The 12,250-nt window shown below is 40.8% G+C and overlaps 1 protein-coding gene across 1 annotated transcript in view; it reads right to left on the bottom strand.

Moving 5' to 3' along the window:
* The window catches only part of GLRB (glycine receptor beta), a 48,810-nt gene extending 37,635 nt beyond the window's left edge, over window positions 1–11,175 (bottom strand). Inside the window, exons 1-2 of the mRNA XM_069012122.1 lie at window positions 11,094–11,175; window positions 9,609–9,762 (exon numbers count right to left, since the gene is read on the bottom strand). Coding sequence (XP_068868223.1) covers window positions 9,609–9,730 — 122 coding nt within the window. The 5' untranslated portion in view covers window positions 9,731–9,762; window positions 11,094–11,175. The remainder of the gene's footprint in view (window positions 1–9,608; window positions 9,763–11,093) is intronic.
* Between the last annotated feature and the right edge of the window lie 1,075 nt (window positions 11,176–12,250).

Here is a 12,250-nt window from a genome sequence, read left to right as displayed (position 1 = left end):
GAAATTTTGGACTACTCAACAGTCATTAGCAGGATAAATATGCATTCCAAAGACTAAACAGAGATGTACCTACATACCAAGACGTATGTATCCAAGAGGATAGCTTAAAATGTAACATACAGGAAAAGAATTGTGGAGCAGCATTAAGTGGCTGCAGTATAATTCCCCACCCATCTCTTGCACTAATCACACTAAAACCTCTGTGATCTGTAGCAGTCACATAGGTGAACTAATTGTTCCAGCAGAACTTATCCAGAGATAACTGGTTTTCCAGTAAAACAAGGAAGTATATAGAACCGTATGTTCTGTATACAATAAGCCTCTGCTAATTTAATATTAGAGCAATTAAAAAGCAGTATGTGTTCTAACACCTTTAAATAATTGACAAATTCACTTTCACACAATCCTCCCAGGGCTGAGTTTGTAAGTTTTTATATTTTACTTAGAATTGGATCATTATGCAACAGAATTGGTTTATTTCCTCATTTGGTCTGGACTAGATGATCATTGTAGGTCCCTTCCAGCTGAAATTCTATTCTATTCTATTCTATTCTATTCTATTCTATTCTATTCTATTCTATTCTATTCTATTCCATTCCATTCCATTCCATTCCATTCCATTCCATTCCAATTCCGTAACTTTGAGATGTGTTCAGTTTTTAGTGATGACCTTTACCAATAAAGAGGTTGCTACAGAAATACCACAAACAGCTCTGTATGATTTTTTTTTTTTGCAGTTACCACTAGCTGGACAAAAGGGAAACATAAGGTTAAGATTATTTTCCATTTTCTAGAAAGAGCAATTCAGAAAAGAATGTTCATTAAAAAGGCAGCAAACACTCTGTATGCTGCATTTTATCTGATACAGAAAGGTTCATGGCACTGCTTCCTTGCAAGCCACACATACTAACATCGAAAACATCTACATCAGACACCTACCGAAAATCCATTTATAAAAGAATCTCCTTAATACCAACAATAAGATTTCTTTCTAAATTATGTATGTCCAGTACAATGAAATATGAAAACAAACCCAAGCAACAACTAATGAACAAACTTAAATACTTTTTTTTATTTTAGTTGTGGGTTATACAAAGAAGTTCATTAAATAGTGAAAACAGTAACCTGAACCACACAGGATAACATGGACACATAAATGAAATACAGATGCTCATAAAAAGTAATGAGGAAAAGAGGAAAAAGTTTGAGAACCCTTTTTGCTGTTTGCTTGAGCAACAAACAGCAAAACAAAGCCAAATACACCTGACAAGTTTATCTGTCTCTTCAAGTAAGAGAAAGAAAGTGGTAGTTTTGTGAGATCTGAGCTGCACTGCAGAAGTATATTAATACAAATGTCTGTTCAGGCTGTTTGTTCAAGAGCCATCCAAAAATTGGGCAAAGGAGATTTATTGCATTGCAAAGACAGTGATGGGAAGAACAATGGAGAATAGCCTGCTGGTAAAGAATAACCCAATCACATCTTCCACAAGTTGCTGGGTTGTGTTTTGAACTTACACAAGTGTGTAAGTGCATGTGTCCTTGCTTATCTAAGAACCAAATGAAATATAATGGCATTGGCTGTTTTGAGTTAGGAGCAGAAGCATTGAGATTCAGTAATTGCTACTTTTAAAGGTCACTTTGAATGAAGTGGTTTAAATAGCTACTGGGGAAAAAAAGCTCTGCTGAGTATCAGTCATAATTTCACTGTGGTTCTTTTACTGCATGCTGTCATTGAACTACCATCATTCAATAGCACACACAGAACTTCATCACAATGACTGGATTTCCTTCTGAGAGCCTTGCTGACCAAAATGCCTAAATTTCACCTGCAACTCAATACATCAGATGTGTTCCTTGGGGTGAGTTAAGAAGTTAAGGACACTTTCAAAGTGACAGATGAGCAAAAAGACTCAATGAGACAATATATGGTATGTGTTAGGTGCTAGGATAAAGAGGCTGGGACTATTAAGGGAAGATATTTATCTAGAGCCACAACCACCCCTGCTTAATTGGCCGTTACGGAATGAATTAATTATAGGCATATTTGTATATTACATAAGAGAAAAAGGATTTGAGCTGAGATCTGCCTTCCTAGAAGAATCATTACTTCAGTGTGCTGAAGGCTGAGTCCCACCTAACAACATTCACACCAAGAAGTTACTTACCACTTTTTCTAATTCAACCTACAATTTTCCCACTTGTAAAAAGCCGGTAACTTAGATTTTCACCAGTTGCAGCACACATTTTAATTTTAATGCATTTATTTCAACCTGATTTGACTGCATGCAGAGCTGATGGAAAGCATTAAGAAACGGGAATGAAGCACTCTTTACAGTAATTGCTGAGTTCTAAGCAAGGTATAGTAAATACCAAAGGATAAGGCAACAGAAGCCTCCAGTTGCTATGGAGGAAATTTAAAAGCAAGTAATTGTAAAGCTAGAACTTGCCCTATGAAAAATTTTACCTAAGTAACAATTAAACCCCCCCCCCACAACCAACATACAAAATACCCAAGCCCGAAGTATGATTTTTCTTTTTCTGAACAAATAAAAGGGAAAACAAGCACTATTCTTGTATACACAAAAGTATCCACATTTCTACAGTGTCCTCACAATCCAGAGAGAAAACAAAGTACAGTCAGTCTTTTGCTGTAACATCTCTGTGTGAAATGCCTGGTCTTTCAGAGGTTACATCTGGTATCGCTAACAAATCAAAGAATTACTCTACAAACTGTATTTCACAGGATATGCAGTAAGGTGTCCATCTCCTCTTCCACCGCAGCTCTACACATTTTATCACTGCCTTTGAAGATCATGACCAACCTTTTCAGTTGATGGCAACAGGTAATTATTTTCATAATTCATTAATCAAAATCCAGAAGTTTAGATAAGTAGATATGCATGAGAAAAGGAAGCATGTATTACACTTGGTTTGAAATTTATATAGCTTTACATTTGTGTTAGGCAAATGTGTCAGAAGACATTATGTCTCTACAGGTCATCATGACATTTATTCTCTCAGAGCTCACTGAAGTTACAAGGAGTCCTTACCACATGCAGTGCTACAGGAGGAAAGAATATAAAAAATATTCTACACAAACAGGAAGAAAACTTTTCCACAGTTCTAGATTACTGACAGATAAAAATATGTATCTCCATATTAATTATCTCCAGTAAAATTTCCTATATGATGCTGAAGCAACAGATTTCAGCGCAGTTTATTTAATCTACATGATGGAAACCGACATTTTAGTCATATAACATGGCTGTGTACATGGGAGAAAGGTAAAAATAAGTTTTGGGAAACATAATATCTATTATTCCAGCATATATTTTAAGTACAATTTTCCTGGCAAACTGTCAGTGTTCTGATTGGCAGGCATTTGATTTTCTGAGTGCAATAACTGTAAGGATAAAAACAGGTTAATACATATCAATGACATACAATATAACTCTTCTGAGTGATCTCTCTGATGTTTAGTATGTTTAATAGCTACATTTTCAAACTGTGCGAGGTGACATGTCTATTCCTAGAAGATTAATTACAATTACTTCAATGAAAAGTGGTATCACTAATTACACCAAAACTATGGAACTCTGAGTCATTGTTTACATGTCTTTACGAAAGCAGCTGACAGCTAAACACCTAAAATTAGATATGTAGCTTCAGTACCTAAATTTGGACATAATGCAGTGTGGTGAACAAAGAGAAAGGTTCCTTCATAGCTAATTTTGAAATGGAAACCCAGAGTAGGCACCCTGAATTGTGACCTATGAGTTGAGGGGGTGAAACAGCTTGTCTTTCATCTCATGCTGTGTTGCAGTGAACCACGCTGTAGATAGACCAAAGACAACAGTCTCCTAATGTGGACATGTAGACAACCTTCCTGCAGTTAGGTAGTGTCAATAGCTGTTAGTGGCACTACTTCACTCCTTGTCTAGAAGAAACCTCTTAAATCCAGCTTTGGTTTCACATTCAACATTACCAGGGTTAGACACCTTAAGGAGTGTTTATATCGTAATCAGAAGTGCCTTATTATTCACTAAACTTGAGAAAAGCAAGCTGGCTCATCTGCCTGCCACAGAACTGACAGCCCCCAGACCAGGAGAAACAGGTTAGCATGGTATTTCACCCAGCCTGAACTACCACTGCTCACAGCAATGTTTCTGTTTCTTAAAATTAGCTTGCTGGCTCCTAGCTTAGGCATCTCTGCACCCCACTGAAGTCACCACCTGTGACCATTGTGCATAATGAGTGTCCTGCTGTGTCTTGATATAGCACACAGATATAAAATATGACCAGCATCCAAATGTTTAAACAAAACTACAGACATTTTAAAATTAAATCAATAAAATTAATTAAATTTATCCACATCAGTTCCTTGTCCCAGTATTTTTTTTTCCAAATGCTGGAAGTATGGAGACAATAGAAAGACCTTGGTAAAATCTAACCAACTGCATGGTGGTATAAGTGGTGTTATAAGAGGAAAGCGTAAGCTGAGGTACATTCTATATAATTTGTCTTGACAACAGAATTTAGACCTATGGTTTTCCTTGGGCTTATGTAAAGGTGGTGCAATTTAACCAACAGATCCAAGTTTTTTCTCAGTCAGGAGGTTGTATATGAAATACAAAGTCCGTAAGTTTTCCACACAATTATAGTGTCTCATCACGGTGGTGTTGAGAACGGAGGAAACGCTGCTCACTGAGAGGGAAAGTTACTGAACGAGAACCAGTCTATTGTGGTTAATTACTGTTTTACAAGACAGCTTAGGTTTTGCTTATATTGCTTTATCTTTTACTGCCTACCACATTTAACCACTTTGAAAACAAATTCGCAAACCTTCTGGAATGCGGCCCTATCTGTCTGGGATCACGGCTTTCCATGAGAGTTACATGATACAGAATAATAAAAGCATCGACCAACTGCTGTTACTACAGGGCAGAAGAATTTTTATAGGAACAAGACCTAGGATCTGCAAAGTACTTATCATTGGAATGACTGTCAGATGTATCTTCCTCCACAACCAAATTCAGGCTTTCCTTTCAACTTCATTCCACCTCCTCCCACAAACTGTCTGAACCCTTCCACCGCACCTACAAATGAAAATGTTCACAGACTATCAACAGCGTCTCCTAGATAGTGGGAATGAAGACAGACGTGATTCCACTTTCCCACCATTTACATTTTGATCACAAAAATGGGCTTGATCACATACTACGGATAGAGAGGCGATGTATACCCAAACAGTTGATAAAAAAATCTAGTCCATGAAGAAATGGAGAGGGCCCAAGGTATAAAATAAGTTCTGAACTTTTACTTTAGTCTTCATAGGAAGAGCATGTCAGAAGCTTAAAGTTAACTAAAGGAAATTTCAGGACAGAGTTTCACACAGCTCTATGCTTAAAACACATCAAAGGCTTTTTTCCCCAAGTTCCACTGTCTTTTGTTGTTGTTTCTTAAAAGAAGCTTTTTATTGAACCTTTGCATCTGTGACCTTTCTAAGCTTCTGCCCTGGCAGATGGCACAAGCCATGTTTTCTGGAGGGCTTAGAGGGCCATTTCACAGTTTCTGAAGTAGCTGATATGCTTTACTGAATACAAGCCAAATATGCTTTGTACTCCTGCTTCATGGGTAAAAAAGGTCTCTATAGATATTATACAGTATTTAGTTAATCATCTACATGAATATAAATCTCCATGTGGACAAATGCATAAAGGTGAAGAGGGATGCTGTTTTAAAGGCACAGTCTTGCTATCCAGACAAAAGGATGAGATTTAGTGACTGAGGTTATGCTCTCAGCATTGCCATGGCATTAGGGACACCGACGGATCTTCAGAAGTGAACACTGTGCAAGTGAACAGCTGAGTCATCCTAAAACCAAAATTAACAGGGATAGCTGTGATGATGATCACAGTCATTATTGGTTTTGTTAGCTGCTATGTGACACTCTTACTTCTCTATGCCTTCTCTAACACTAATAACCAAACTTCCCTTTCCTTATAATTTCATTTGTCTAGAGATCTTCCAAGTAGTTTTGAGTAGAGACCTCCTAGGCTACTAAGGACTGTGGGGATGACAGCAGCAGCTCAAACATCATAAAATAACTGAAGTATTTACTATGGTGTAACAAAAGTAAAAATGTTTTTCAGCAGTGCTCTAAGTCACAGCTAACTGTCCCACATATTTAAGAGAAGCAGGTATTACAAGGAATTATGAAGAAGTTAATAAGAACTAAGTAACAAAGGTCATGCAAATATGGGCAGTCTGTGAGAAGGAAAGAGATCAAGTGACTAAATCCACCTGTAGCTGTATCAAAATCATCTGTATTAAGTATATGAAATTTCACAATAAGCATTGTAAACAGAAGAATGTAATACAAAATTTTTTTTCTCTTGAAGGGGTGGGCCTGATTTTTTTCTTTTTTAAGATTTTCCATGGAAAAAAAAAGGCAAAAGTTTGCTATTAAATCTTTGTATTTCATTGTACTATGCATCCGTGGAAGCCAGTTTCTTAGATTTATGGTGCAAAACTATCACATTTTAGGCCCAATATGTCAATTTCTTTGTTAATCAACAGAGATTCAGGAATCAGACAGAAGTATAATTACTCTATGTTTCATTTGGAAAGCCTGAGGTAAGAAGGAAAATGATCTAAATGTAAGATGTGAAATCTTACATCTGTTCTGAGCAAGCATTAAATCAAAGTAAGAACCAAATGATTAAGCATCAGCTTCAAGAAACCCTTCAATAAAAAAGCAGGGAAAAACAGTTTGAGAATAAACAAAATAATATGGCAAATCAAGCCACTATTACCCAATGCACTGAAAAGTACAGCATCATGAATAATCACAAGTAAAAGGGTTTGTTCTAAGATACAAAATAGAATTTTCCTAATTTAAGGAAGCAAATATCTGTTTATGAGACAATAATGAACTTTTTATGGGGCTTCTAATCAACTTGTTTTCATCTTATCCTAGCAGTAGTTAATTTCATGCCGGAGGGGCACATTTGGCGAAAGGCTTGTATTCTGGAGAGCCATAAAAGTAAAAGTTCAAGTATTCTTAGGTTTTATACAAACAAATTCATGCTAAAGTCCCAAACCACTCTTCTAGCCATCCATTTCTTAACATCAAATTAAGGAACTCGGGCAGTAATATCAGGTTCAGTATAAATTTTTCCTGGATAATGATTTGGATAGATTTGAATTTCATTACAAAGTTTGCAAGAGAAGACTGTTTGACTGTTTTGTATACAACTACTAATGCAGTTTTTGTTCTTTTGAAGAAGTAAAATTTAGCTTTTCACATGTTGCAAGGAAATAAAAGGCAATAATTTGTTACAATTAAGGTTTAAATTTTACTGCACCAGTAACCAATTCAAATTAAAAGTGGATTAAGAGTTTAACTTATAAATGTACCTTTACATCAGGAATCTGTACCATTCAATTTTATAAATTAAGAAAAATCCTATTTTTTTTGGTGTGAAAAAATAAAATGCATTCTTCTAAAATATTTCTCTTATGCTTTACTAGGAAATCTTTTATTTAGACACTTCCTTGAGTAGTTTTAGTCAACCCTTATACTGTCACTTAATTCCCACTCCACTTCATCATGTTCTGGTTTGATTGTGAGGAAAGATTTTTTTTGCTTTTTCCACAAAGGAAAAATTATTACTAGTGGGCAACCTCTTTTATAACACAGAGTGTCACCAAATCAAGAAGTTTGGTGAAAGATCATTTAAAAAAATGCTGATGATTGGAAGTTTGCCAACAGAAGCCTGAGTTAAGAGAGCATTAGGCAATTTCTCTGCCAGACAGAGCTGTCTTTCACTGCTCATTCACATGAGAGGTCTTCTAGATGCCAGCCACAGAAATAGAAAGCCCACTACTACAAGTGGTTGTCTCTCAAGCTGTGAACTTCAGCCAAATAAGGTATGGGTAACTTGGTCATTATTCAGGAAATCGAACAGGACTCATTGCTACAGCAACTCTAGCCAGCAACACTGTACAGTGGAACATCAGACAAGTACTGGATCCCACCAGTATTTCTGCAGACAGCTTCAATGACAGCATGTATTCAATGTTTTTTCAAGTGCATTGGTGACAAATAACATCATAATTAATGGTACCAAGAAATATAGGGCTTAAAATAGAACCAAACAAGAAAAATGCACTCACTTACTAAGACAAAATGACATTGCTGTTTTTAATTCTACTAAGACTAAGTCAAGAACAGAGGGAAAGCCTGGCTATTTAAACAAGACCACAGAAGACCTGGATTCTGTTCCCAGCTGGCTAACTCACTTTGCAAGGGCTTCTGTTTTGATGCCTGTCCTGGGAACCCTGACATTTCCCTCCTTGTTATAAACTCCCAGTAGCTGAGACCAAAAGCCTCATCATTCAGAACTCAACTTAACTTTTAAAAGGGGAAAAAATGGGTAGGGGTCATTTCAGATGAGTCATGCTCACATTTGAGACATATCTTAATGTATTCTAAGGACAGATATAATTTTTTAGGTTTGATATAAAAAAAAGAAGGAAAACATGCACTACATGTAGAAACATTCTAAAATCTGGGATTACAAACAAACATCACTGTCAGCATTTGGAAAGAGTGGTAACTTTAAAAAATATCACTTGAACAGTGATTCTGTCTGATTATTCCACTTTTTGTTTTGCTTTGTTTTTTCTTTGGAAAAAGTTGATTAATGTTAAATAGCCAGTCTAACATTCTGTACCTCTTCTTTTATGGTCAAAGAAGAAATATGTTGTAAATTTGTCTAAACAATTTTATTATTTCAGTCATAGTGATTTTCTGCACTTACTGGTAACTTATCATAGTCCACCAATCTTTCCCTCAGATATTTACAATGTAACACTAAAAAATAAGTAAGACTGGCCAAGAAAATGATAAAAACAGCATCCACAAATAAAACTTTTGCATTTTCATATGGATCACAACCTAAAATGTGGTAGGCATTAGGAAGAGGGAGTATTTTTAACATTAAATAATCATAGGTGTCCAGAACACATTGCCTTTTCAACTGGGCAATCACAGATTTTAATTTCTGTATTTTTATACGGAGACTATTCCATAAGGACATACTTTATAGTGACAATCAATCAATCCACCTCCATAAAAGTTATAGAACTGTAAATGATTGATGAAAGATGCTGAAGACCTTAGTTCTATCCAACATGCAGTAAGAACATGCGTAGAACAAGCTTTCTCTTACAGAACTAGCTAACCAGAAGCTGAATTTCAGCACAACAGTTTCGCACCCTCCTTGCTTTCCTCAATACACCTGCAACATGGGACCATGTTACTGTGTCCCCATAATCAGCAAGGCACTGGGTTGAAATCCACCACAAGAAAAGGAATGATTACTATGGATTATATCTTCCCTTTCACTGAAACAGAGGACTTGCTGCAGAAGGAACACATTGACAGCCCTTAGCTATGATGCTGGTCAAACTCATTCCCACCACAGACCCCATCCTTTCAGCAGAAAGCACCACCTTCTACTTCAATTGCCACATAATTTCCACTGTTAAAAATAGGGCAGGATCACCATCATACAAAAGCATAAAAGAAAGCAGGAACATACGATGGACATAGATATTGCTTCTTTTTCCCCTTTCCTTTCTTTGAAGACTTCTCTTTGGAATAGACTTCTTCAACCCATAAGGAGAATGAGATGAAAAATAAAATTGCTAGTAAGAACTTCATCTTGAAGATTATGCTTCAGAGAAATCTTCAGTCTGTAGCAATAGAAAAGAAAGAGGTTTATGTTAGTAGGGCTGGAAATGGCAAAAGGAAACACACACCTGCAAAAAGTAAACAAATTTTTCATGGGGAATGGGCTTTTTGTTGTTCTTTGTTGTCCTGGTAGAAAGAATTTGTTCAGGTGTATCTCTGACATGGAACTGACTTAGGCAATTTCCAGAGAGTCAAGTAGCTTCCCAAAGTTAAGACTGACAGTGAGGAACAGATTCAAATGCAAGTTTGCTCCAGTGCGTTTAAGAAATGTGCTGTCCTTCAAAGACTGCCTAACCCAAAATACTCAGAAGCTTGGAAACAGAATTCCTCACCAGAAATGTCATACATCAACTGCATTAAATACAAAGTCAACCAGTCATGAAGCACGGCGAAGAACTGCAAGCTCTCTATGACCTTGCACATATAAAACAGCAACCATTTCAATGCTGGTTATGAGAAGGAGTACAAACATAATTTTATCTACAGAATTTAAACACAACTGTTTTGCATGAAGCATTTCCACTGCAGAGCCAGCACTGAAAGGGCCTTGCAAAGATGACTAAACACAACCTGCAATACTATGCTTTATTGCCTCGTGCTCAGTTTAATATTTAAACTTCTGTGGGGCAAAAAGCATGTACCCCAAAGGCCAGGAGCTGAGTTTGTGTTTACCCAGAGCCAGCCTCACCTGCCCCTGGCCACAGCACTGCGGCACCCCAGGCATCTTCCATTTATTTGCCATCCCACAGATAATTCCCAAGCATTTCCTTGGGCTAACAGAAATCTCGCAGATGCCTCAGAACCTGCTGCATTTTCCACTTTTATTTATTTGGATTTTTTTCTCCCCATTGTTTTTAAGGAGCTGTGCCTCTCTCTCTCTTCCCCCACCTCCGAGAGACACCGGGATTCTTCAGCTCTCCCTTCCCCGGGAGCCGCAGCATCGCCACCCTCCCCCGGCCCGGCCGCTAAAGGTCGCGGGTCTGCCCCTGCCGCCACCGGCCCCTCGCCCGGCCTCGCGGCCCGAGGCCTCCCACCGGCACCGGGAAGGGAGCGGCCTCCGCGCCGCCGAGCGCTCCGCGGGGAGCGGCAGGACGAGACGAGCGGGGCTCCCCTCGCGGCCCCGGCAGCACCCCCGGGCTGTGCCCCACCGCCGCCCGCCGCCGCCCCACGGGCGCTGGCCGAGGTGCTGACGGGGCTCGGCGGTGCCGCCCGGCGGAACGGGGCCCTCGAGCCGGACCCTCGATCCCCCGCCCGCCCCACCGGGGGCGCGGGCCCCGCCCGCACACGCGGCCCCGCCGCCGCCACAGCCGCGCCGCCCGCGCCCCGCGCTCACCGCCGGACGCTGCGATCCCCCCGCGCTCAGCGGCAGCGGCGGCGGCGGCCCGGGAGCGGGCGGGCCATGCCGCGGCCCGGCCGCAGCCACAGCGCGGCTCCTCCAGCGGCGCAGCGAGCCCCTACCTCCGGCGGTGCCTCCGCGGCCAGTGAGCATGTGCGGCGCCGCGGCGCTCCCCAGCGAGCACGTCCCGGAGCCCGCCCACACAGGGCACTGCGCGGCCGGAGGGGGCAGCGGGGCCGACCTCCGCACCCCCGGCCCTCCCGCCGCTGGAGACGGGACAGCGGCGAGGCGGTAGTAGTGGAGAAGGGGGTGGCGGAGCGAAGCATCTCCTGGTCTCTGGCGGGAGGGGAATGCGTTCGATGGTGGTGTTGAGAGATACCTACTACAGTTGGCAGGAACAAGAGAACATTAGTGGAGAGGGGCTGAGTAGGATGAGGAAGAGGCAGTACAGTCTTGCACAGATTAGTAGAACGGTGGATCATGGGCCAAGGCCGATTTTATGAGGTTCAGCAAGGCTGGGTCCTGTACCTGGGTCACAAAAACCCTGTGCAGGGTTACAGGCTGGAGGCAGAGTGGCTCCAAAGCTGCCCAGTGGAAAAGGACCTGGGGGTGCTGGTCAACAGCAGCTGAACATGAGCAGCTGTGCCCAGGTGGCCAAGAAGGCCAATGGCATCCTGGCCTGTATCAGCAATGGTGTGGCCAGCAGGACCAGGGCAGTGACTGTCCCCCTGTTCTTGGCACTGGTGAGGCTGTACCTTGAATCCTGTGTTCAGTTTTGGGCCACTCACTACAAGAAGGACATTGAGGTGCTGGAGTGAGTCCAGAGAAGGGTAACAAAGCTGGTGGAGGGTCTGGATAGTAAGTCCTATGAAGCTGAGAGAGGTGGGTGTGTTTAGCCTGGAGAAAAGGAGGCTCAGACAAGACTTTACTGCTCTCTACAACTAACTGAAAAGAGGTTGTTTAAAGGTGAGGATCAGTCTCTTCTTCCAGCAGCCCCTTGAGAGGCCCAGGGAAGGGGCAAGAGGCGGCCCAGGACATCAGGGTGGGCAGGGAGAACTTGACAGCACACCTTTCACTCCCCACCATTGTATCTTGGCAAGAGCACAGATGCACCTACCAGATCCAAGCTGATGTAGGGCCAGGGCATAGGCCCA

This window comes from Aphelocoma coerulescens, chromosome 4, assembly GCF_041296385.1.
Source record: "Aphelocoma coerulescens isolate FSJ_1873_10779 chromosome 4, UR_Acoe_1.0, whole genome shotgun sequence".
Taxonomy (NCBI): domain Eukaryota; kingdom Metazoa; phylum Chordata; class Aves; order Passeriformes; family Corvidae; genus Aphelocoma; species Aphelocoma coerulescens.
Note: the sequence above shows the minus strand (reverse complement) of the source record. Positions and strands in the feature narration are given on the sequence as shown.